Source organism: Plecotus auritus, assembly GCF_963455305.1.
Source record: "Plecotus auritus genome assembly, chromosome: 3".
Classification (NCBI taxonomy): Eukaryota; Metazoa; Chordata; class Mammalia; order Chiroptera; family Vespertilionidae; genus Plecotus; species Plecotus auritus.
Window position 1 is genome coordinate 117,720,163 of NC_137772.1, and position 27,418 is coordinate 117,747,580.

The 27,418-nt window shown below is 39.4% G+C and overlaps 1 protein-coding gene across 2 annotated transcripts in view; it reads left to right on the top strand.

The window, feature by feature from the left end:
• Positions 1–26,190, top strand: part of MICU2 (mitochondrial calcium uptake 2) — a 118,862-nt gene extending 92,672 nt beyond the window's left edge. The window contains exons 7-12 of one of the 2 annotated variants that reach the window (XM_080662097.1): positions 9,162–9,224; positions 10,114–10,211; positions 16,628–16,799; positions 21,635–21,743; positions 22,594–22,751; positions 25,290–26,190. In XM_080662097.1, coding sequence (XP_080518223.1) covers positions 9,162–9,224; positions 10,114–10,211; positions 16,628–16,799; positions 21,635–21,743; positions 22,594–22,751; positions 25,290–25,394 — 705 coding nt within the window. In that variant the 3' untranslated portion in view covers positions 25,395–26,190. The remainder of the gene's footprint in view (positions 1–9,161; positions 9,225–10,113; positions 10,212–16,627; positions 16,800–21,634; positions 21,744–22,593; positions 22,752–25,289) is intronic. The other variant, XM_080662098.1, reaches the window with a different exon arrangement.
• Positions 26,191–27,418: the final 1,228 nt, after the last annotated feature.

A 27,418-nucleotide genomic window follows, 5' to 3' on the forward strand; every position in this document is an offset into this window, starting at 1 on the left:
GATGTGAATGTTGGTACACTTGAGCTTGAACCAAAGGCTCCTTACAATCTCCTCAGTTTTTGGATTATTTTTTCTTTTTGCTGTTCTAATTGGATATTTTCTGATTTTATATCTCTCAAATATCTGATTTGATCCTCTGCTTCATATATTCTATTGTTGATTCCCTTTAATGTATTCTTCATTTCAGTTATTGTATTCTTCATTTCTGACTGGTTCTTTCTTATGTTTTCTGTCTCCATTTTCATGTTTACTAGCTCTTTGTTGAAGTTCTCACTAAGTTCATCTACTGTTGCCCTAAGTTCATTGAGCATCCTTTTAACCAATGTTTTGAACTCTGCATCTGGTAGATTGCTTGTCTCATTTTATTTAGTTCTTTCTCTGGAATTTTGTTCTGTTTTCATTAGGGGCTTTTTCTTTTCTCTTCTTTTCTTTTCTTTTCTTTGCTTTTCTTTTTTAGTTTCATTATTTTGGCTGCCTCCCTGTGTTTGTTTCTATATATTAGGAAGAGCTGCTATATCTCCTGGTCTTGGTAAGATGGCCTTATATAATAGGTGTTCTCTAATGCCCAGTGGCATAGCCTTCTGGGTTACCAGAACTGGGCACTGAGGTGAGCCCCCATGTAGGCTCACCCTCCTGTTGTAGTTGAGCTTCAATTGCTGTTGGCACATATGGGAGGAATTTATCCCTTGGCCCATCCTTTGTGAGGACTGGCTGCAACCACGTGGAGGATCTACTATGCAGGGGCCAAGCTCACAGAGCAGGACTTGGTTCAACAGGCTCTGCTGAGTCCACGCCTTGAATGTGTAGCTCTTGGATGTGGTTGCATGGTACTTCAGCATGGTCCAAAACTGCCCACCAGGTGCACTAGCTCTAGGACCTTCTGGGAAGTTCAGGCCAAGGTCAGCTGCCACCTGTACCCTCCCCAGGCCTCCCATCATGAGTTACAGAATGTTCTGCAGATGGCTGCTATTTGTGCTAGGTTGGAGGTGTCTGTGCGAGGTCAAGCTGTGAACCAAGGCCAGCTGCCACTAGTGCCAGGCCTGGGGGCACTTAGCAAGAGGTACAGGACATGCTGAAGCTGGAATGCTGCTTGTTTGAGAGATTTTAGGAAAGTCTGCAATATAAGCCAGGACAGGCTGGTTGAATGGAAAAACCACTGGAACTGACTTGGGTGGGCCCACAATTTGGATACAGTGCAGTCTCAGAGAATTACCAGGGCAGTGAACGATTTTTAGCCAGGTTGATGGAGACTCAAATATGGCTCCTCCCTGTGGGCTCTGTGTGGGGAGGGTTCAACAAAGGAACAATGGCTAGCACTTCAAGAGAAAGTTGCCCCTCCAGCCAGAAAATTCAGTTCCTCCTGGTATGTCCCCATATGGCACCTTTCAAACTGCCCCAACATTGGAGCTCAGAGAGAGTGAATCAGAGTAAGTCCATTGGGCCTTTAAGAAGAACACTCACCATAATTCCCACTGGTTTTCACAGCCAGAAGTTAAGGGAACTTCTCCTGCTGGCACTGGAACCCTGGGTTGGAGGGCCTAGTGTGGGCCTGGGACCCCTTGCTCCTCAAGGGGGACCTCTGCAGCCAAGGTATGCCTCCCAATTTTTATCTGCCACACGTGGGTGTGGGACAAGCCCCTTCCATTTCTCCACCCCGTCCATCAGTGCATGTGGCTTCTTCATAGTTATAGGACTTCGGTTCAGATAGATAGATTTAGGTGGTTCTGTAGGTTAGTTGTAACTTTGATGGTTTTATAATTTAGTTTTAACTTTGATGTGGTTGTGGGAGGGTGAAGATCAGCCTACTAAGCCTATAAAAGGTTCTTTTTGCTGATCTTAGAAACAACACTAAACATGATAACCCATGGACCATGTCAATTTAAAATAACAGAATAGAGGAGAAAAAAAACATGTTTACATTTATTATTTCAATAATTATTCACTTCTATGGTCATTATATTAGGAAACCTAAGTATGAAGCATCTTGTATTTGAAATTTTATTGGAGAAACCAAAGTTTTTATTGGGGTGAGGTTGGTTTCAGGTGTACCTCTGAATAACTTTAGCACTGAAAATATAGAAGTGATTTGAACAGCAAATGAAAAAGTAATGATGAAATATATTAAAATAAAGTCTTGTGAAACAGTCCTAAAATATAAATTGCTTCAGTTTGTTACTTTGGTGTTTTGTGGTACAGTCATATTTTATTCTTAACCAGATCTAGAAACTGTGTTGGCAAGTGTATTGCTTACTTCTTTGCCCCAAGAACAAGTAAGTTAGCAACTATCTGTATAAGCTGTTCCCTGTCAGATAATAACACCGACAGTGATCAAAGCTAGTAATAGTTAATCGTTTTAATCTTTACCTTGATAGGTAGCACACTTGCTTATTTGGGATAAGTACTAGGGTTTTAGTTTAATTTCTTTAAACAATAGATTGATAAGTCTTTTTACTAGTGTAAATTTCTCCTTGGTGGCCCTTTATTTCACATTATTCCATCCTGGCAGGAAGGACTGTGCTCTTCACATAGGTTAAATTCTGCCATACGGAATGCAACTCATGGAACTATTTTTTAATAAATACAAAAATCTTCAGTAAAATGTTTTCTTCTTGATTTCAGAATAGTGTTTTTGTGTCAGAGTTTAAACTATCATGGTCTACAAACAAAAATAAGTTAAATTAACCCTACATACTTTTCTCCATTTTCAGCCTGAAATTGAAAATAGAGATCAATGTAAATTTGATCAATGTGGAAGTTCTTTTTTAGATATTCAGAATTTGTATTTGGTGAATGTGTCCTCCTGCTTCTTCTACCACTTGTATCTAACCAGTTTATCTTCTTGCTGTCTGTCTTACAGAGCACCCCTGTTTCTGCCAGAAACTTTGTTCTTCTCTCTGCCTAAAATATCCTTTCCCATAGGGAGCTTTCAATCATTCAGATCTCAGCCCAAATGCCATGTCCGCAAAGAGAACTACCCAGAATAAGCCTAAGAGCAACCTCTCCCCAGCAGTCCTGACTCCTGTTACCCTTCTTTCTTTTATTTTATTCTAGTCATAGCACTCAATATTATCTGAAATTTCTTATTTATTTGTTCACTTGTTTTGTTATCTCTAGCCCATTAGAACATAATCTCAGTGAGAGCGAGGACATTATCTGTTCTTAGCCACTATATTCCCAACTTAGAACAGAACTTTGGTTACATAATAGGTACCTAGTACATCGTTATCATGAATCCTCATCATGTACAGCCACTTTAAAAAGTTCTTAATATATCAGAGAGACCTCCTTAGTACACATAACTGGTACTAAGTGTTTATGATCTTTCTAATGGAGCTATTACTACAGAACTAACTATATAGTACTGTAATCTTCACAGTACACTAGAACGTACTATAACCCTCTCCCTGAGTCTAAACTGAAATGTTTTAGGGAAGACTTCGACATGACAAGCCTTATCTGGCACTAAACCCATTGGATAGATTTCAGGACAGGCCCTTGTTCTAAATTCCATACAATGTTATAATAAGCCAATCCTATGTGATAAAAGCCTAATATGAAAATTGTCCCCTCTACCTAGCTAGCCGCTAGGAACCCTACCGTGCACAAATTTCGTGCACTGGACCTCTAGTATTACAGTAAGTAAGCCTCCCAAAAAATTCCTATTTCAGTGAACTAATCCTATTTGCTATTTTTGTTTTGTTTATTTCCAACTATTTGACAATGACTATGTGAAGATTATAGCAACTATATTAAATCTCTTGTAATAGAAGTAAAATGAGTTTGAATTTTCATTTAAAATGTATATTCATTTTATGAATAATGTATTTTATTTTTAAAATTGTTATATATATGATAAATTTGGACCTATTTTCAGTACTTGACGCAGCAAAAAAAAGGATCCAGAAAAAATGGAACCTGTGTAAACTGTTGGTGGGATTGTAAATTGGTATAGCCACTATGGAACACAGTATGGAGGTACCTCCTAAAATAAGAAATAGAACTACATACAACCCAGCAATTTCACTTCTGGGTATTTAACTGAAGAAATTCAGAACACCAATTTAAAAAGACATATGCATTCCTACATTCACTGCAGAATTATTTACAGTAGCCAAGATATGGAAACAACCTAAGTGTCCATCGCTAGATGACTGTTTAAAAAAGATATGGTACATATGTAGAGTTAACTATTTAAAAATATTCAGCCTTTTAAAAAAATGAAATCTTGCTATTTTTGACCACATGGATGGACGTAAAGGGTATTATGCTAAATAAGTCAGACAGAGAAAGACAAATACCATATGATTTCACTTATATGGGGAATATTTTAAAAAATAAAACAAATGAACAAACAAGACATAGCAGACTTAGATACAGAGACAAACTGCTGGTTGCCAGAGGGATGGGGGTGGGAGGTGGGCAGAATAGTTAAAGGGAATTAAGGGATACAAACTTCCTGTTACAAAATAAATTATGAGGAAGTAACAAACAGCATAGAGAATATAGTCAGTAATACTGTAATAACTTTATAAGGTGACAGAAGATAACTAGACTTATCATTGTGAACACTTTTTAATGTTTATAAATATTGATTCACTGTGTTGTACACCTGAAACTAATATGTAAATATTGAAAGTCAATTATACTTTAGTTAAAAAAAAAAAAAAAAAGAGGATCCATATTACTAATATTAGGAATGAAAAGGAGATAACACCATTAGGAAGAAATGTTGCATATTGAACTTGGCACTATACTATTTGATTGTCACCTTTAAAAAAAAGGATAAAACAAGTGTAAAGCTTTTCAACTTTTTTCCCTAAAATAAGTATACGGTATATTGAAAAGTTTGAAAGATATAGAGAACCAGAGATAAACTACTTGCCTAAATTAAATGTAGTAGAATCAGCAGAATCTGAGATAATTAATTTGGAATTTAGCTGTAGCAATTTTTAAACTATTAACAACAACAACAAAAAAATAGCCTAGCCCTGGCCAGTTTATTCAGTAGTTAGAGCATCCGCCTGGAGACTGAAGAGTCACAGTTTTGATTCCCAGTCAAGGGTACATATCTCGGTTCAATCCCCAGCCCCAGTCGGAGCGCGAGTGGGAGGCAACCAATCAATGTGTCTCTCACATTTATCTATCTATCTCTCTCTCTCTCTCTCTCTCTCTCTCTCTCTCTCTCTCTCTCTCTCTCTCCCCATCCCCTCCCCCCACTCCCTTCTGCTTTTTCTCAAAATCAGTGGATTTAAAAAAAAAATAGGACAAATTCCTAGAAATATACAATTTTCCAAAACTGAGTCAGGAAGAATCAGAAATCTTGAATAGGCCAATAACAACTGATGAAATAGAAGCAGCAATTTAAAAACTCCCAACAAATAAAAGCCCTGGCTTCACAGAGGAGTTTTACCAAACATTCAAAGAAGGACTAACCTATACACCTGTACTTCTCAAACTATTCCAAAAAATCCAAGAGGAAGGAACAGTTCCAAGCTCTTTTTATGAGACCATCATCATCCTAATTCCAAAACCAGGTAAAGACACTACAAAGAAAGATAATTACAGGCCAATATCCATGATGAACATAGATGCCAAAATCCTCAAAAAAATATTAGCAAATCGGATCCAGCAATATATTAACAAGGTCATACACTATGACCAAATGGAATTTATTCCAGGGCTGCAAGGCTGGTACAATATTCACAAATCAATAAAGGTGATACAGCACATAAACAAGTTGAAAGACAAAAATCACATGATCATATCATTAGGTACCTAAAAAGCATATGACAAAATCCAACACATTTTTGATAAAAACTCTCAGCAAAGTGGGAATAGAGGGATCATATCTCTACATAATAAAGGCCATATATGACAAATATACAACCAACATCATACTCAATGGGCAAAACTAAACCAATTCCCCTAAGACAGTGGTCGGCAAACTCATTAGTCAACAGAGCGGCAAACAGCTGCAGTTTGCCGACCACTGCCCTAAGAACAACAACAAGACAAGGATGTCTGCTTTCACCACTCTTACTCAACATAGTACAGGAAGCCACAGCAATCAGACAACAAGAAGAAATAAAAGGCAGACAAATTGGAAAGGAGGAAGTAAAACACTCATTATTCGTAGATGACATGATATTGTATATAGAAAACTCTATAAAGACTCCACCAAAAAAACTACTAGATTTAATAAATTAATTTGGCAATGTAGCAGGATACAAAATTAACACCCAGGAATCTATAGCTTTTTATTTGTGTTTTTATTGATTTCAGAGGAAGGAAGGGGGAGAGAGAGAGAAACATAAATGATGAGAGAGAACCATTGTTTGGCTGCCTCCTGCACATCCTCCCTGGGGATCAAGCCCTCAGCGCAGGCATATACTCCAACCGGGAATCGTACTGTAACCTCCTGGTTCATAGGCTGATGCTCAACCACTGAACCACACCAGCTGCTCTTTTTTTTCTTTAATATATTTTTTATTGATATTTTACAGAGAGGAAGGGAGAAGGAAAGAGAGCTAGAAACATCGATGAGAGAGAAACATTGATCAGCTGCCTCCTGCACACCTCCCACTGGGGATGTGCCCGCAACCAAGGTACATGCCCTTGACCGGAATTGAACCCGGGACCCTCCAGTCCGCAGGCCGACTCTCTATCCACTGAGCCAAACCGGTTTCAGCACCAGCTGCTCTTGATGGCATTTTTATACACCAATAATGAATTTTCAAAAAAAAATTTAAAAATCCATTTACCATTGCAACAAAAAAAATTAAGTTACTTAGGAATAAGCTTAACCAAGGAGATAAAAAGACTTAAACTCAGAAAACTACAGGACATTAATGAAAGAGATAGAGGAAGATGTAGACAAGTGGAAAAATATACCGTGTTCATGGATTGGTAGAATCAACATCATTAAAATGTCCATACTGCCGAAGCAATCTACATATTCAATGCAATCCCTATTAAAACAGATCTAGAGCAAATATTCCAAAAAGTTATATGGAACCAAAAAGACCCGAAATAGCCACAGCAATCCTGAGAAAGAAGAACAAAGTTGGAGGGATCACAATACCAGATATAATGTTATACTACAAAGCCACCATAATCAAAACAGCCTGGTACTGGCACAAGACTAGATATATAGACCAGTGGAACAGAACAGAGAACCCAGAAATCGGCCCAAGCCATTACGATAAATTAATATTTGACAAAGGAGGCAGGAACATACAGTGGAGTCAAGACAGTCTCTTCAGTAAGTGGTGTTGAGAAAAATGGACAGATACATGCAAAAAAATGAAACTAGACCACCAACTTGCACCATGAACAAGAATAAACTCAAAATGGATAAAAGACTTTAAGTCGGGAAACCATAAAAATCCTAGAAGAAACCAGAGGCAGCAAAATCTCAGACATCTCTCATGGCAATATGTTTGTGGATGCATCTCCTAGGGCAGAGGAAACTAAGGAGAAAATTAATAAATGGGACTACATCAAAATAAAAAGCTTCTGCACAGCAAAAGAAATCAACAAAATCAAAAGGGAGCCCACTGTATGGGAGAACATATTTGGCAATGATACATCTGATAAAGGGTTAATATCTAAAATATATAAGAAACTCATACAACTTAACAAAAGAAAGACAACCAGTCCAATTTAAAAATGGGCAAATGACCTAAAGAGACACTTCTCCAAAGCAGACATACAGACAGCCAAGAGACATATGAAAAAATGCTCAAAGTCACTGATCATCAGAGAGATGCAAATTAAAATGACAATGAGGTATCACCTCACACCTGTCAGAATGGCTATCATGAACAAATGACAAGTGCTAGTGAGGATGTGGAGAAAAGGGAATCCTAGTACACTGCTGGTGAGAATGCAGACTGGTGCAGCCATTATGGAAAACAGTATGGAGTTTCCTAAAGGGATTAAAAATGGAATTGCCAGTTGACCCAATGATTCCACTTCTGGGAATATATCCTAAGAAACCTGAAACACCAATCAGAAAGAATGTTTGCACCCCTATGTTCATAGCACTATTTACGATAGCTAAGATCTGGAAACAGCCCATGTGCCCATCAGCAGATGAGTGGATAAAAAAAAGCTGTGGTACATTTACCCCATGGAATACTATAGTCAAAAGAACATCTCTTACCCTTTGAGACTGCATAGAAGGACCTGGAGAGTATTATGCTAAGCAAAATAAGCCAGTCAGAGAAAGACAAGTATTATATGATCTCACTCATATGTACAATCTAATGAACAAAATAGATCCAGAGACACAGAAGCATAAAACAGCCTGTGGAATCTCAGAGGGAAGGCGGGGAAGGGTGGGTAGGTGGGAAAAGATCAATCAAAGAACTTGTATGCATAACCCATGGACACAGACAACAGGGTGATGAAGGCCTGGGATGGGGGGCAAGGGCAGGCTAGAAGAGGTCAATGGGGAGAAAAATGGGACATATGTAGTACTTTCAACAATAAAGATTTAGGTTTTTTTTAAAATAGTCTAGAAAGAAATGGGTGAAGGTTCATTTCTTAATTGATTTAAATTCATAGTTTGAGATTTTGTCTACATTTAATTTTTTAACTTTTCTTTTTATTTGCTTTCCACATGAGGATTGATACAAATGTCTCTGAAAGGTAGGTTTTTTAATGTGCTCAGTCTCAGAGTACTATAACCAATTTATAATTGGTAGAAATGTAGGTCTTTAAATAATTTTAATGCTTTAAAATGTATAAAGAGAAAAGGGACAACATATATATATTGTAAGTAGCTTTTTAAGAGTTATGTACTTGAAAATATTGCCATAAACTATCAATAATACAGAAAGTTATGAATAAAAATTTTCTTTAAGAATGAGGGTAATTAGAATATGTATATATTAAGTAAGCTGACTTCCTTTGAGAGAAAAAAAAAAGATCCAAATTGTAATAATAATGTTAATTCTTGCATATCTGATTCTTACATGATTCTTACATGATCTGAGAAAAAACATAACATTAGGAGTTAATAAAATAAAAAGAATTTCAGTTCCTATTTAACAAATACCTAATATATATTTTATAACAAAAACATGGCATCTGTTCTTTAGGTTGTTTTGAAAAATCCAGTAGACACACATCTAAATTCATGTTTGCCATCTTTTTAGCTTCAGAAGATCATAAGTAAACAGGATGACTTGAAGACAATAACTAATGAAACAGAATGTCAGGTATGTACAGATAATGTAAACATTTCCGAACAGATTGGCATTATATTAGTTTCTCTATTCTGTTTGTTCAAATAAGTATTCAAAAATACTTGGGAAGATTATTAGTAATTTTTTTTCTAAATATTTTAAGTAGATGTGCTACATTCATATGGTGTAGATTTGATAAGGTTCATAAGAGTATATATATATATATAGGATAGAATTTTTCTCCCAATCACCAATTCTCCCTGAGCAATGTGTTCTGTCAGTTTGCCGTGTATTCTTCCAGGGGTATTTTATGCATATAAATAATTAAATATATCTATATATCTTTTATCCATGTTTATAAGCAGTAGCATGCATACTATATACATTGTTTCCCACTCTCCCGTTTTTCCTTAATATAGCTTAACATTAATATTTGTTAAAAATAGCTGAGTATCTTATTCTTTTTTATGGCTCCATAGTACTTTGATGTACCAATTTATGTAATCGTTCCTCTTTTGAAAGATGTTTAAATATATCCAGTCTTTTGAAATTACAAATAATGCTACAGTTAATAATTCTGTAATTATGTCATTTTATACATATGTGAATATATCTTAGGGACAACTTCTCAGAAACTCAATTGCTGGGTCAAAAGGTATGAACATTTCTAAAATTTTGTTTACTGCTGAAGTCCACTCCACCTTAAGTATTTTGAGTATTGTAGGCCATGTTTTTCTTCTGCCTGTGCAGATGATTATAGATTATTGTTGTACAAAGTAACAGACAAAATGGCTTTTCTCTTGTCCACCTTTGTTGTTGTTATTGTTGCTACAAGAGTCTTTTGTGGATATTGTGCTGAGAGTTCCAGGCTACAGGATCTATTTTGTTTATAATATTTGAAATTACTGTAACATTTTTATAGGAACCAAAAGTGAAAGAACCTGAAATTAACACAACCCTTCAGATAAGTTTCTTTGGAAAAAGAGGAGAAAGAAAACTTCATTATAGAGAATTTCGAAGGTAAATGCAAATATTTATATTCATTTAGGGAAATTTTATAGATAAGAAGTGAAGAAACAACTGAGTATGGTTGGCCCTTAAAAAATGCAAGTTTGAACTGTGTGGGTCCACTTATACATGATTTTTTAAAATTTATATACTTATATTTTTTAAAATCCAAGTGCAAGTGGTCTCACATTATTCAAGGGTCAACTGTACCTTCTTTTAGTCTTTAAAAAATGTATGTGGTGATACTAGTCCTGTCCTGCTTACTTTACAGAGTAGTGAGTAAATGTAAAAATAAACTATAGCCCTAGCCAGTTTGGCTCAGTGGATGGCGCATTGGCCCATGGACTGAAGGGTCCCAGGTTCGATTCCAGTCAAGGGCACATACCTCAGTTGTAGGTTCGATCCCCACCCTCCCCTCATCTAGGCACATGCGGGAGGCGACCAGTCAATGTGTCTCTCACATTGATGTTTCTCTCTCTCTCCCTCCCTTTCACTCTCTCTAAAAATCCATGGGAAAAATGTCTTCAGGTGAGGATTAAAAAAAGAAACTATAAATTCTAATAATTTTAAAATAATCTAATAACAGAAAAGAGGCAATCTCTAATTCATGCAAATATTTTATTTCCTAATCTTCAATTCTTTCCCCTTTCACTCACATTAGTATTCTTTCCCTACATGAAGTCTGAGGTGGATCTGATAATTAGATGAAACAATGTATCTGAAGTACACAAAACATAAAATACAGTAGGCACTCAGAATATATGCTGAACTCATGTCAACTCAAATGATTTTCTTTCTTCTTTTATATATATATACTAGAGGCCCGGTGCAAGAAAACCATGCATGGATGGGGTCCCTAGGCCTGGCCAGTGATCAGGGCCAATCAGGGCCAGGCCATTGGGGCCTGTTGGCCAGGGGGAGGGACAGGACATGGGAGGTTGGCCGCTGGCCCTGAGGAGGGAGCTGGCCCTCGGCCCCTCTGGGAAAGGGGCTGTGTCCGCTGCCACCCACCCCCAGTTCCCCGTCCCAGCCTGGGGCTCAAAGGCTCCGGCGGGGTTGGGAGAGGAGGTGACGGTCACCAGGCTGGGCACAGAAGGAATGGACACCGGCACCCTCCTACCATGCAGTTCCTCGCCTCCCCCCCTCCTCCTTCCCTCGTTGCCAGGCCACCACCACCACAGCAGGTGGGCGGTGGACTGATCGGGGCCTGCTGGCCGGGGGGAGGGACAGGGTGCAGAAGTTTGGCCACCAGCCCCAAGGAGGGAGCTGGCCCTCGGCCCCCCTGGGAAAGCGGCTGCATCCGCTGCCACCCACTCCTGGTTACCCATTCCAGGCCGGGGCCCGGCCCCAATCAGTTGATCAGGGCCTGTCGGCTGCGGGGAGGGACAGCAGGAGGTTGGCCGGCCAGAGGAGGTTGGCTGTGGGAATGCACTGACCACCAGGGGGCAGCTCCTGCATTGAGCGTCTGCCCCCTAGTGGTCAGTGTGCATCATAGCGACTGGTCATTCGGTCATAACAGTTGCTTAGGCTTTTATATATATAGATTAGTATTGATTTTTTTTTACAGAGAGGAAGGGAGAGGGATAGAGAGAGACAAACATTGATGAGAGAAAAACATCGATCAGCTGCCTTCTGCACACCTCCTACTGGGGATCAAGACCGCAACCAAGGCACATGTTCTTGACCAGAATCAAACGCTCCATCCACTGAGGCAAACCAGTCAGGGCTCAAATGATTTTCAAAGGCTAGTCTAGCAGCCTGTTGCCCATATGTCAGATATCACCTGAGGGCTTTTTTGCAGCTGTCGCTAGTTTGTTTCTGTTTGCATTTCCTCAGCTCTCTCTTTTTTACATATTTTCTTCAACATGGAGTATCCTCCATCTCTTTCCCAAAAGGTGTCTCAATTCAGCATGTAAAGAACAAATCAAAACTAAAATAAAAGTATTATTTTCTCAGTGTCTTTTCCCCCAGGGATTGACTGCTTAAATTTCTGAGGAAAGGGCTGTTATAGTTTTAAGTTAGAAAACTGGACACAACTTTTATTTTCCATCATAGATGGCTACTATTTTTTAAATTTTGTTACCATTTTATTAATTTGGAAATTCAATAGTGTTTACTAGTTATTTAAGACAAAATAATGAGAATGTGTATGAATTTTATGCAGGACCCCTAATCCTTATAAAGCCTTCTGGAAATAGGCTAGTGTTGTGATTAAACTTGTCAAGAAACCCAAGGTTACAGAGCAATAAATAGTGTATAGAGCAAAAGATACTAATGTTGCCCAGCCATTGTGGTTCAGTGATTATCAACCTGTGAACCAAGAGGTCACAGTTCGATTCCAGGTCCTGGCATATGCCCAGGTTGTGGGCTTAATCCCCAGTAGGGGGCTTGCAAGAGGCATCCATTCAATGATTCTCTCCCATCATTGATGTTTCTATCTCTCTCCCTCTCCCTTCCTCTCTGAAATCAATAAAAACATATACTTTTTAAAAAGATACTAATGTCAAATTTAACCAAACAGTATTCCAGAAATAAAGGCTTAGACTATGAATTTATGTTGGTACCATTATGTGCAGCTATTGTATAGTTTTCTTCAAGCTACACTTAAAGAAGGCTGGCAAAGCTCAAGGGAGCAGAGGGTGTGGGCAAGAGAGTGGCAGAAGCAATGAAGAGTTGAGTCTGGACTTAAGTAAGATGAAAAGAGAAAGGTAGTTGCACACATGCTCAGTGCCATCACAGCTACTGTCTGTCGAGTACTTACTATGTGCCCAGCATGTGTCTAAGTGTTTTACATGTATTGTTTCACCTATCCTTAAACTTGGGACAGGTAGTCTTCCTTTTTATAACTGAGACTCAATGAGATAAAGGAACTTGGTTTAGGTTCATGTATCTTAGAAACTGAAGAAGAGATATTCACACCCAGGTTGGTCTTAAAAGGTGTAAGTGGTCATAAAGTATCTAAAAGAGTCCCATCTTTGAGTTTGTAAGGCCGCCACACAGGCCTTCCCTGAGCTAGTCAAGTTTAGTATGTGGCCCCTTTTCATCCATAGTAGGTACATTGAGTGGGCTTTCAAGGAAGTTGTACCAGACCATGTGACCAGAGGACAGGCATATTAAGTAGATACTACCATGTGTCGAGAGAAGCTTAGCAATTAATGGGGGAGTATATGGATAAATTTGTGGTTTGGGGGTTGTTGGTTTTTTGTGGGGGTTTTTTTGTAGTTGTTTTTATTTTTTTACTTTTACAACTAGTCATAAAATTTTCCAATGGAAATACCTCTTAGCCACTTAAATAAAGACTAAAGTGTAATTTAAATTCTGTCTGCTGGAATTTGTGGAGTTTATTCATTGTTATGAAATCAACACGTAATTTAAATGTGAAAATTCAATTCTTTATCAGCATATGTATTGTTTAGGAAAGAAAATACAGATGCTCAGTCTGCTCAGGCAGTTGTCAGTGGTGTTTACTTACCCTCCTGTAACAGTGCCTCTGTTTTATGATTCTTTTTCCCTCTTCTTTCCTACCTTATTTGGGGACTTTTCTTCTGCATTTCTTTTCATTCTTTTACATTCTGATTGTTAGCCTTAGAAATAGTGACCAGAAATAATCCCTGAGTTTATTGCTGGTGTGGTACAATTGACCTCATTTTTTACTTGAATACATTTTTAAAGCTGAAAATAATTCTGTTTTAAGATATATTAAGGAAATAGGAAAGAAAGAAAAATGGCCTCAAGTTTTCTTATCAAGAAAAATTAGGAGGATATTGATACCAATGTACTTTTAGGACTGGGATTTTTTAACTTCTGAAATACTGCTTATTAATTGAGGATGTTCTAAAGTCACGAAGAGTTTTCATAAATTCCAAGGTGGTGTGCTGATAAGTATGTCTAATGCTCAGTTCTTAGGGAGAACAGCCTTGATTGGTAACACTTATAGTTAATAGTGTGAATACTCCAGCAAGCCCATCTCAAGCTGCCAGATGTGAAGTGTGATGGCTTTGTTAGCAAGAATTGCTCTGTAGGGCTCATGTGTTTGCTACTGTGATAGCAAGGACTGGCTACTGTATTTACAATGACTGTCCTGTGTGTAAATGGCTGCTTGGTCTGCAATAAAGTCTCTCCTATATGCTCGCAGCTACTCATGCCTTCCAGTTCCCAGCGTCCACAGAGGTACAGTCCCTAGCAGAGGGGCTTGGACCTGACAATTGGCATGGACAACACATGCACAATACACTCTCTCAGCTGCTGCAGCCAGCTCCAGTATACCAGAGCCTAAGCACTCAGCTAAAGAAAAGCAGAATTTTCCCAGAGTTTCCAGTTAGCATACTGATTTATAAACTATTTCAATGTTTTCAGAGTGCATCTGGTGGCCTTATGCATTATAAATTCTTCAATTCATATATTTATGTATAGTATCATGTTGCAGATTTTTATGCCGTAACAAAATACATAATTTTAGACTTAGAAAGAGTGTTACTATAAAACATTTTTACGTTTGCCCTGGCCAGGGTGGCTCAGTTGATTGAGCATTGTCCTGTGCACCAAAAAGTCACTGGTTTGATTCCTGGTCAGGACACATGCCCAGGTTGCAGGTTTGGTCCCCGGTAGGGGTGCATGTGGGAGGCAGCCAATCAGTATTTCTCTCTCATATTGATGTTCCTTTCTCCCTCTCCCTTCCTCTCTCTCTCAAATGAATAAAAACATTTTTCAAAAAAAATTATGTTCTTCAAAAGTAGTATAATTAATTAAAATGAAGTAGCTTAAACCAAAACAATGTACAGTTTAACAGCAATCCTATCTAATAAAGAGGGGATATGCAAATTAACCATCATGCCATCACAAAGATGGCAGTGCACATAGGCACAAGATGGTGGCGCCCAGCCCCGCTGGAGTCCCATAGTCCTTTCAGCCCAGCTAGGGGTGGGGGGGACAGCCGGACCCGCCTTCAGCCCCCCCGCTGCCCAGGGCCGGCCTGAGGTGCAGGCAAGTCTCGAATAGCGGCTGCCCAGCCATCTAGGGCCAGCCCGAGGCACAGGAAAACCTCGGATGGTGGCTGCCCAGCCAACACTCAAGGCTCAGGCAAGCCTCAGATGTCAGCTACTCAGCCACCTAGGGCCGGCCAGAGGCGCAGGCAAGCATCGGATGGTGGCTGCCCCGCCAACGCCCAAGGCGCAGGCAAGTGTCGGATATTGGCTGCCCAGGGCCGCCTGAGGCTCAGGTAACCAGGGCTGGCCGAGGCTTGTGCTGCTGGCAGTAGCAGCAGAAGAGGTGTGATGGGGGCGTCGCCTTCCCTTGATTGCCGGGTCGCCTTTCAGCCCTGAGGGCTCCTGGACTGTGAGAGGGGGCAGGCTGGGCTGAGGGACCCCCCCCCCCCCACTTCCAGTGCATGAATTTTCATGCACCGGGCCTCTAGTTAAGTTTATAATATTTCAGCCTCAGATAGAGCCTGAAGGAAAAAAAGGAAAGGAACTAGTTATTCATGTTTTTATACCATATTTTCTACTTTCTAATTCATTGTACAGTTGTTTGCAAGTAAAGCATTCTTTTAACAATCCTGATAAGAAAAAAATTGAATGTTATCAGAGTACACAATATAGTAAAACTCAGTAAAACAAAGGATGAAGCATATCAGTAGATTTTGTTGATCTATCAGTCCAAACCTGAAATGCTTCAAGTTTTGGATAAAATTCTGCTTTGACCCAAAAAGACACATAGCACTGATAAATATGTGTATCAAATACATTTAGACTCTCACCTACCACAGATAGAAGCATAAAATCAAACTCCTCCTCATGCTTCTAAGGTTTTGGGGGATAAGTGGCAGCTTTCTTTCCTCTGTACTGGACTGTTATCTCTTTCACCCCATGTATTCTCATTCTTTCAACTTATACATTTCTTAGGAAGCTATTGATGACAATTTGATCAAAGTGCCATCTATTTTTATAAAAATTTTTAAAAAAGAATGTTGAGTCACATAAACATATGTTCTTGTCCAAAGGTTCTAAATATTTTTTGGTAAATCTAAGCTTTTGATGCAAAGCCATTCATTGATTACATTGATCAAATTTGGAATCTGAAAACTATGAGGAACCATTAGTTATTATTATGATTCTAAAAACAGTATCCCAACTGCATTTTAAGTCTCTCTGATTATTGGTAATTTTTCTATATTGGAAAAATACTGTTTTCTAACTTTTTAAGTCTTTAAGTTTGTCAGAATGTAGGTTGCAAAGTAGAATGTGTGCAAACATACCAAGTATGGGGAGTCATATTGAAGCAGGTGTTGGACTTACCCAGCTGATCCACTGCCACAGTCCTTGACATGGCATTCATGCTTCGTGCAACTCATGAAGGTGCTGCAGTCCCACTAATGGTGTTACAGTTGAAAGCACTGGCCACTTCTGTCAGTTCTGTACTTTAACATTTAGGTTTATGGAGAATCTACAGACGGAGGTCCAAGAAATGGAATTTCTGCAGTTCTCTAAAGGTTTGAGTTTCATGAGGAAAGAAGACTTTGCAGAGTGGCTCCTTTTTTTCACTAACACTGAAAATAAAGACATTTATTGGAAAAATGTGAGAGAGAAGTTGTCAGCAGGAGAGGTTGGTATGCCTTTTTGTTATGCTTGAGATGAATATAAAATAATAAGTTAGACATTTGTATAATTAATTAAAGTGACTTCCAAATTAACCAAGACTGAGCTGCTCTCTAGTATTTAAGTATAAAATCAAATTGAGAATGTTCTCCACATACTGTTTCTTATTAAGGAACAGTTGACTAAGAATCAGTGTTGCAGCCATGAGTTTGGCATTTTCAGTAAAGTCAGGAATTAGACAGGAATGTCCACTATCACTGCTGTCACTTTCTGTTGTTCTGGAAATTGTGGCCAGTGCAAATTAACAAGATAAAAGAGTAATTATTGTATTATTTTCCATACAAATAACTGTAAACCTACTTTTGCCCCACCCTGTATATCAGAAGTAGCTGTCCTTTGTAAAAATTCCAGGTCAGAAAATGTAGTAGCATATGTGTGTGTGTGTGTGTGTGAAATGCATGAAATGATGATTGCCAAACTATTAGTAATGATTAATGTACAGTGAGATTTCAAGAGATTTTTATTTTATGTACTAGAGGCCTGGTGCACGAATTCGTACATGGGTGGTGTCCCTTGGCCTTGCCAGCAGTCAAGGCTTATGGGGGCCTGGCCAGCTGGGGGGAGGTACACCAGGAGGTTGGCCAGCCTGCCCCCCAATAGGGGCCTATGGGAGGGCTGGCCACCAGTGGGGAGTGACCATGGGAAGTTGACTGGCCAGTTGTGGGGCTGGCCAGCCGGGGGGAGGGGCCACGGGTGGTTGGTGGTCAGTGCATGTTATAGCAACTAGTCAACCGGTCTTCCCGGTTGTTCTGGTCATTTGGGCGTAATGGTTGCTTAGGCTTTTATATATATAGATTGTTTTTACTATATTGTTCTGAAAAATTATTTTGAAAAGGACATGTATTTATATATAATTTTAAAGCTAATTTTATAGTGAGGGAAAAGATAATAATATATAATGAAGATCCCATTTATAATTGCAATTGAAATATATAACAATTATAAATTAACTAGCTACTGAAGATAAACCATCCTCCCTCATCACCCCTAAAAGATTTCAGGGATGGAAGTCTCTAAGGGAAGAATGAGAGGCTAGTGAGCCAGGAAAAGTGGAATAGGGAAACTGATACAGATAGTCAAACAGCCCAAGAACCAAAAGGTTGCTGGTTCAATTCCCAGTCAGGGCACATGTCTGGGCTGTGGGCTCTATCCCCATTTGGGGGCTTGCAGGAGGTAGCCACTCTGACATCGAAGTTTCTCTGCACCCCCACCCCTTCCTCTTTCTCTAAAAATCAAATTATTTTTTTAAAAAAATTTAGCCTGGCCAGTGTGGCTCAGTGGTTGAGCATCAACCCATGAACCAGGAGGTCATGGTTCAATTCCTGGTCAGGACACATGCCTGGGTTTTACCAGTATGGGGCATGCAGGAGGCAGCCAATCAATGATTTTCTCTCATCATTGATGTTTCTTTCTCTCCCTCTCTCTTCCTTTCTGAAATCAATAAAAATATTTTTAAAATAATAATAAATAATAAAATAAAAATAAGTTAAAAATAAAAAAGAACATTTATATATATATATGTGTGTGTGTGTGTGTGTGTGTGTATAATATATATATATATAAATTTTAAAAAAAAAAAGAGCTAATGGGTTACAGTTCTCCTCAATCAGAGGGCAAATGGCTTAAATCACTGTGCTCAGAGAGATAGGAAGGAGAAATCCAATTAGGGCCATTTGCCAGCCACACCCAAGGATAGATGAAGTTAGGGAATAAATCTACTTTTGGTGCATCAGCAAAAAGCTGATGAAAATTATATTGAGATCCTCCCCCAAGACATCCCCTAAAGCCCCAGCCTTTAAAAACCCTTAAAACCTGCGGCCCCAGCACCCACTGTCCCTCCTGGGAGCACACCTGTGCCTTTCCCTTCACTCTTTTCTTCCCCCACAGGCATGCATCTTCTAAACTCTAAGGGACCCTAGGAGACTTGCAACCCTGGGGAGCAGTGGGCAGCAGCAGCTCCTCCCAGGCTAACCCCCTAAACCTGTCTTCAAAGTCCCTTTTTCTCTGACTCTCCAGTGAACTAAAGCAGCCCCGCCTAGGCTCTCTCTGTTGCTTCTTCTATCCTAACCCCTTTCTTGTTTCACTGACCCCAGCTTTAATAAACATACTCTCAAAATCTAAAACATTAATTAACTAGAAATATGTGAAAACTTTAAAATTTTGACGGATGTGAAAGAAAATTTAACCTAATTATAGAGACACCAGTGGCCCAGTGCACAAAATTTGTGCACAGGGCAGGGGGCTGTCCCTCATCCCGGCCTGCACCCTCTCCAATCTGGAACCCCTCGGGGGATGTCCTACTGTCTTGCCCCAACTGCCCCCCCTTGCCAGCCTTATCCCTGTGGGATCGGGCCTAAACTGGCAGTCGGGACATCCCTCTCGCATCCGGGACCACTGGCTCCTAACCACTCACCTGCCTGCCTGCGTTATTGCCACTAACCACTCTGCCTGCTCGCCCTCCAACTGCACCCCCCCCCCGCTGGCCTTCTCACCCCAACTGCCCCCCCTTGCCAGCCTGAGCACTCCCAACTGCCCCCCCTGCCAGCCTGCTCGCCCCCAACTGGCCTCCTCTGCCGGCCTGCTCACCCCCAACTGGCCCCCCCTGCCAGCCTGATCACCCCCAACTGCCCTCCCCTCCTGGCCTGATTGCTCCTAACTGCCTCTGCCTCGGGCCTGCCACCATGGCTTTGTCTGGAAGGACATCCGGGAAGGTCTCCCAGTCTAATTAGTACATTACCCTTTTATTAGTATAGATTCCCTGTGATTGTATAGAAAGTTATGGCATTATAAATGCAGTTCTCCCTTAAATTAGTCTATAAGTGGGATGATCATACCAGTCAGAACAGCCTGTCTGCTACAGTTACAAGCTAACTCTGAAATCTCTGGCTGACACAAGAAAGATTTCTTTTCTGACTATACCACATTTCCATCATGAGAGGTAGGAGGTGCTCAAGAACCCAGACTTTTCGAGGCTCTGTCATCTTGGTGCTCCACCATGTGAAAAAAAAAAAAAAACCACTTCTCAGAGGCTGGAGTAAGAAAAGAAAGAAGTGAGTCCTGTTCTGGTAATTAAATGTTTTGTCCTGGAAACATGATGACCCTTGGCTGCTGGCCAGACTGGTCACATGACCTGACCTTACTGCAAGAAGGCACAGAAGTGTGATCCTTCTTATGTGCAGGAATTATAAGAGAACCAGCCACTGCTGAACACTATGAGTTTCAATAAAAATGCCATAGAATGTATATGAAAAAAATGCTGAAGAGGCCAGGGGGGATAAAGGAAGTCTCTGTACCTTCCCCTCAATTTTGCTGTCAACTTAAACCCACTCTTTAAAAAATAGTCTTTTTTTTTTAATAATGCCAAGATATTAAAATGTATCATTAACCATTGGTAACTAAAACAGTTACAATGAATTTGACAGACATATCATTTGAACAGAATATAAAGTCCAGAGTTATAGATAGACCCAAATACACATGGAAATTTAGTATATGTAAACTTATATTACAAATTACTTGGTAAAAGAATTTTTAATAAATGACATTAGGACATCCACTGGCCATCTGAGAGAGAGTAAAGGTAAGTCTCTACCTCACTCATTACTCTGAAATAAATTCCAGATGGATCAAAGAATTAAATGTTAAAGAGAAAAAGGAAACTGAGTAGAAATAGAAGAAAACTTGAAAACAGCCATCTTAAAGTGGGGTATACCTATCTTTCTAAACAAAACCCAGAAGCTTTTAAGGGGGGAAAAAAAGGGTTTTTTGGCGGGTGCCAGGACCAACGATAACTAGGTACCAAAAAATCATGCTTCTGAAATCTCTTGATGTCAGTTCCCCACACAGAGCAGTCAAGCTGCCCTACATGTGCCAATAACAACAGAAGCTTTTCTTTAAAAGGAAAAATTTATGAAATTTTTACCTAAAAATTAAAAATCTGCTGATTCCCCTCATTCCCCCCACAAAAGTTATAATCAAAGTCAAAATTAAAAAATTAACAAAATGAGCAATATTGGCATCACAATAATAGACCAATGTCTTTAATTTATAATGGGGTCTTTAAAAAATCAAGAACTTTGAATGGTCTGACATTTCACCCTATTTAATATATAATGCCATAATAAATGGCAGATCAGGAATTTTGACATAGGTCCATCTACTCCAAAACTCAGTGCTATGTCCACTGACAAAACTAAGCAAAAAATTTATGAGGTAGCCCACTTAAAAGGTGTATTAGTCTCCTCAGGCTGCCATAACAGAATACCACAGACTGGGTGGCTTAAAGCACAAACTTATTTTCTCACAAGTTTGGAGCCTGGAAGTCCCAAGATCAAGGGTGCCAGCAGGGTTGGTGTCTGGTAAGGTCTCCCTCCTCCCCACACGCAGAATGAGAACACTGCTCATCAGGACATTAGGCATATTGGATTAGGGCCCCAGTCTTATGACTTCCCATCTCCAAATATAGTCACATTGGGGATTATCCAACAAGGAATGTTTAAGAAAAGGACTCAGTCCATAATACCGAAACCCCCCCCTCCTCAAGTCTTAACACTGCACAACTTCCGGCAGCCCATTCACACAGCATATAGTCTGCAGAATCATACCCAGTTTCCTGCCAATCTCTTGGGGTTCCTCCTCATCTTTAAAATCTATAATTTTGTTATTCTGCATCTCAAACTTTTTAATAGACTTGCTTAGAAAGATAGAAATTCATAAGTTTTATGTTCAATTATATAATGCAATTATAAAATTGTAATAAAAAACTCCCTTTTGTTTTATTAGAGCATTAGTTTGGATGAGTTCAAGTCATTTTGTCATTTTACAACCCACTTGGAAGACTTCTCTATTGCCATGCAGATGTTTAATTTAGCTCATCGCCCTGTCAGATTAGGTAAGTTATATGAATCATTCAATTTTTATCATTTTTTTCAACAAGATATCAACCAAGGAGTCAATTACAATAAAAGAAATTGATTGGCCTTTTACTTAATTCATCGTAGTTATTCTGAATTTAATACTCTATTTTCTTTTACTTTCTTATTTTTTCTGTGAGAAGGGGAAATATTTAAATTACTTGTGTTTGTAAACATTGCTTAAATTAAAACAGCCGCTTATCTTACAGTTACTTTCATGGCACTTCTCAGCCAAATTTATTATTTGAATACATTCTTGATGTGTATTTTTGGCTTTTGGGTTTTTTAAACATATTTTTATTGTTTTCAGAGAGGAAATAAGTGGGGGGGGGGGGGAGTGAAATATCAATGATGAGAAAGAGTCATTGATTGGCTGCCTCCTGCATGCACCCTACTACAGATCGAGCCCGAAACCCGGTCATGTGTCCTGACTGGGAATCTAACTGTAATCTCCTGGTTCATAGGTTAATTCTCAGCCACTGAGCCACACCAGCTGGGCTATATATGTTTTTTATTTACTTCCCATATAACAAATGTTATGAAAAATTAGTCCTAGTCAGTTTGGCTCAGTGGATAGAGCGTCGACCTGTAGACTGAAGGGTCCCGGGTTTGATTCTGGTCAGGGGCACATGCCCAGGTTTTGGGCTCAATCCCCAGTAGGAAGCAGCTGATTGATGATTCTCTCTCATCATTGATGTTTCTATCTCTCTCCTTCTCCCTCCCTCTCTGAAATCAATAAAAATATTTTTAATATGAAAAATTAGATTAATTTCACTTACACTGTTTCACATAATAGATGAGTTGTTTTATGTTTGTTTGTTTTTTTAGCAGAGTTTAAGAGAGCTGTGAAAGTAGCTACAGGACAGGAGCTCTCAAACAATATTTTGGACACTGTCTTCAAGATCTTTGATTTGGATGGTGATGAATGTCTTAGTCATGGAGAGTTTCTTGGAGTGTTAAAAAACAGGATGCACCGAGGTTTATGGGTAACAGATTTTGAGTTTTTAAATAACTACATGTTCACATTAAATTAATTGGATGGTGTTAAACCTAGAATTTGAGGAAATGTATAATCTCAAGTAGAGTTTTCATCATTTATGAAGAGATAACTTCTCCAGATGAGATCTAACTTTTTTTTTGCCTTTTTAAAAAATCTGAATCTAATCAGAAACCACTATTCAGAAATTATAGCCTAGAATTTACTTCAGGCTTTGCAGTTAGACACACCTAGATTCAAATTCCATCTCTATCACCTGTTAACTGCCAAATCTTACAAAACCACTTAATTTTTCTGAGCTTCAGATTCCTCATTTGTACAATGAGGAAACTAATAGAATCTACCAGAAAGAATTACTATAAGAATTAAGTGTAAAATACTTAGTATAGTGGCTGAGACACTTGCAGTAGATGTTAGCTAATTATATCATTATTCACTCAAATTCACATGTTGGTCTATAACTGGGACAGATCAAATGCAAAATTTAATATAGATAAGAATCTGCTAAAACCCCTCAGAAAGGCGGCATGCAGGTTGGAAACCCAGATCCAAGAGGACCATATGGTAAGTAGGCAGTTAGGCCAGAAGAGAGGATGAAAGAGAGAAAATATTGTGGGTTCACAAAACAAACCTATTTACAACTTAGAAAATCACATTCATTCCCTGCCACAAATATTACTTATGCAAAATTAACAAATAGGATTTCAATTAGCAAACATGTCTTACAAGCTTTGTAGTCATCTAGTATCTCATCCTATATAATAAAAGGGTAATGTGCAAATTGGCCCTAATGGCAGAATGACCTCTGGACCAGTCACTATGAGGGGCACTGACCACCTCTTGGTCCCTTTCCCCAGCCATCAGGCTCCGGTCACCTGATGGCAAATGGGGAACCAGGGGTGGGTAGCAGCAGGGGGCGGGGCCAGCTGTGGGCAGCTGGGGAATGATGCCCTGATTGTAGGGCAGGCCTAGGGACCCTACCCATGCACGAATTTTGTGCGTTGGGCCTCTAGTAGTTAATAATCATATTCCTGGAGATTAAACCAACCTTTGCAGTTAACAATTTAATATATCCAGGAGCCTCTACCATTTCTCAAAAAAACATTGAAGAGAAGAGCTGTAAGCCTGGCCAGCATGGCTCAGTGGTTGAGCATTGACCTATGAACCAGGAGGTTACAGGTAGATTCCCAGTCAGGGCACATGCCCGGGTTACGGGCTCTATCCCCAGTAGGGGGCCTGCAGACAACCATAAATGATTCTCTCTCATCATTGATGTTTCTATCTTTTTCTCCCTCTCTAAAATCAATTTTAAAAAATTTTTAAAGAGAAGAGCTGTAAATCAATGATAGGAAAAAAACATATGCATAATCTAAAGTAGACTTTTGCTTCCATTTGGTGGATTTCCAGTAGTGCAATGCTACTGTGCTCACCAGGATCCCAGTGTTGTCCAACTTTCACTTTCTTGTTTAGTTCAGAGGAATAATAACCACATAGTACTTTTTTTTTATCCTCACCTGAGGATATATTTTTCCATTGATTTCTAGAGAGAGTGGAAGAGGGGGAGAGAGAGAGAGAGAGAAACATCAACGTAAGAGAGGCACATCAATTGGTCACCTCCCCCACCAGCCCCCTACTGGGGCTGGGGAACCTGCAACTGAGGTACATGTTCTTTACCAGGAATCAAACGTGACCCTTTGATCCATAGGCTGACACTCTAACCACTACCAACCACAGCAGTCACATAGTACTTTTAATTCACAAAACACTTAAGAGGAATTATATTATTTCTTCTTTAGGCTTCTCATCAAATACATTGTGACCTGTAGTTTCTTTTTAATTTTAGCCAAGGTTAAATCAAAATTTTAGGCTTATTTTATTCCACATAGCTAAATAAAATACACCAGGAGAGGGGAAATATTATAAAAGGAAAACATTAAATAATTACATTTTAAAACCAATATATTAAAAATCAAAGTTTTCCCTTTCTTATGAGGGAGAAATCTCTCCATTCCTTGGTTATCCTGTGGATATTCTTTGTTTGTTTGTTTTGTTTGTTTTGGGTTTTTTTTGTTGTTGTTGTTAATCCTCACTGGAGGATATTTTTCCCATTGATTTTAAACAGAGTGGAAGGAAGAGAAAGAGACAGAAACATCTATGTGAGGGAGACACATCAATTGGTTGCCTCCTGCCCATGCCCCAACCAGGGCCAGGGATCGAGCATGCAACCAAGGTATGTGCCCTTGACCAGAATCGAACCCGAGACCCTTCAGTCCTCAGGCTGACACTCTAACCATTGAGCAACTGGCTAGGGCTCCTGTGGATATTCTTACAACACATTCACTTTTATTTTTACCCTTATTTTAAGGCCAGTATCAATTCTACAGTTCTGTTGCAATCACCTTTTATAACATAATCCACCTCAAATTGATTTTGAATGAGTATGGGAGATAAATAGTAACAGTACATACCTGAAATAATGTTTAACATTAAAGAGAATGACCCCTTAATTTTTACTTTTGGTTAACAGGTACCACAACAACTAAGTGTTCAAGAATACTGGAAATGTGTGAAAAAAGAAAGCATTAAAGGAGTAAAAGAAGTTTGGAAACAAGCTGGAAAGGGTCTTTTTTAGGAAAAGATCATGTGGGAATTTTGCTGTGAATGTCAGAATTTGGATTTTTTTTTTAAATACCAGATGTTTATCTTCTTAAGTCTTCATTGATTTCCTTTGTAATATAAAGACACCTTGTTTTTGCTTCTGATTCAGTAATTTCTTAAGATTTCATTAACAAACTTTGTAAAAGGAAAGTGTACTTTTAAGAAAATAGATATAGGCCCTAACTGGTTTGGCTCAGTGGATAGAGCGTCAGCCTGCGGGCTGAAAGGTCCCAGGTTTGATTCCGGTCAAGGGCATGTACCTTGGTTGCGGGCACATCCCCAGTAGGGGGCGTGCAGGAGGCAGCTGATCGATGTTTCTCTCTCATTGATGTTTCTAACTCTCTATCCCTCTCCCTTACTCTCTGTAAAAAATCAATAAAATATATTTTTTAAAAAAAGAAAATAGATACAGGACTCGATAAGAAAGGTCTAGTATTGAAGTAATGCTTTGTACTTTGATAAAATGGAAAACCTAGTTATTCACTGATTTCTTAGACACAGTAGCACAACACGCCCTCTGGAAGAGTCAACAAGAATTTACAGAAACAAGTAATTGATATACAAGGCCAGTATCAATTCTGCAAGCCCTGATGTTCCCAGTAGAACAAATTAAGTTAACATTTCAGGTTTTCTTCATGTGTATCTTATATCACATAAACTTCTTGTACATTTTACTTCAGTTAGCTGTATATTAGTTGACTTTGAAATAACCTGTGAATTTCAATATTGGAGCTGGAAACAGAATAAAGTTTTTACAAAGATAAAATATTACTAAGATGTGTTTCATTTTACATGTTGTTTGAAAACCACCTTGTTTTAAATGTGAATACTCTAGACCAGTGGTTCTCAACCTTTCTAATGCCATGAACTTTTAATACAGTTTCTCATGTTGTGGTGATCCCCAACCATAAAATTATTTTCGTTGCTACTTCATAACTAATTTTGCTACTGTTATGAATCGTAATGTAAATATCTGTGTTTTCCGGTGGTCTTAGGCGACCCTGCTAGCGGTTCTCAACCTGTGAGTCGCAACCCACAGGTTGAGAACCGCTGCTATAGAGCCTAAGACCATCGGAAAACACAGATATTTACATTACGATTCATTAACAGTAGCAAAATTACAGTTATGAAGTAGCAATGAAAATAATTTTATGGTTGGGGGTCACATCAACATGAGGAACTGTATTAAAGGGTCGCGGCATTAGAAAGGGTGAGAACCACTGCTCTAGACCCTTGCCAGCCTCATTAGTTTATAGTCTTAAAAAGTAGAGTAACTGCTAGAATCTTTTTATATATATACTAGTGGCCTGGTGCACGAAATTCATGCACGGGGGAGGGGTGGTTCCCTCAGCCCAGCCTGTACCCTCTCCAATCGGGTACCCCTTGGGGGGTGTCTGACCTCCGGTTTAGGCCTGATCCCTGTGGGTTACCTCTTGCAATCTGGGACAGCTGGCTCCTAACTGCTCACCTGCCTGCCTGATCGCCCCTAACCCCTCTGCCTGCCAGCCTGATCTCACCCCCAAATGCACTCCCCTGCCAGCCTGATCTCGCCCCCAATGGCTCTCCCCTGCTGGCCTGATCTCGCCCCCAACTGCCCTCCCCTGCCGGCCTGATCTCACCCCCAACTGCCCTCTCCTGCCGGCCTGGTTGCCCCCAACTGCCTCCCCTGCTGGCCTGATCGCCTATAACGGCCTCTGCCTTTGTCCAGGAGGAAGTCAGATGTCTGAAAGATGGCCAGTCAACCCGGTCTAATTCGCATATTACCCTTTTAGTAGTATAGATAGATTATATAGGATAGGATTGCTTAAATGGAGGGGAAAGCCTTTTTCATCAGGATGAGATGCTCTTGGCAGACAAAAATATATAATCCCTATATCTGGACTGATAGCCACCCATATGCACTATACTGCCAAACCATTCATTAAAAAATTGAACCACTCCGCCTCCTAGGCAGCCATTGGCTCCTTGCACTTCATCCAAATTTGGTTCTGATTGGTC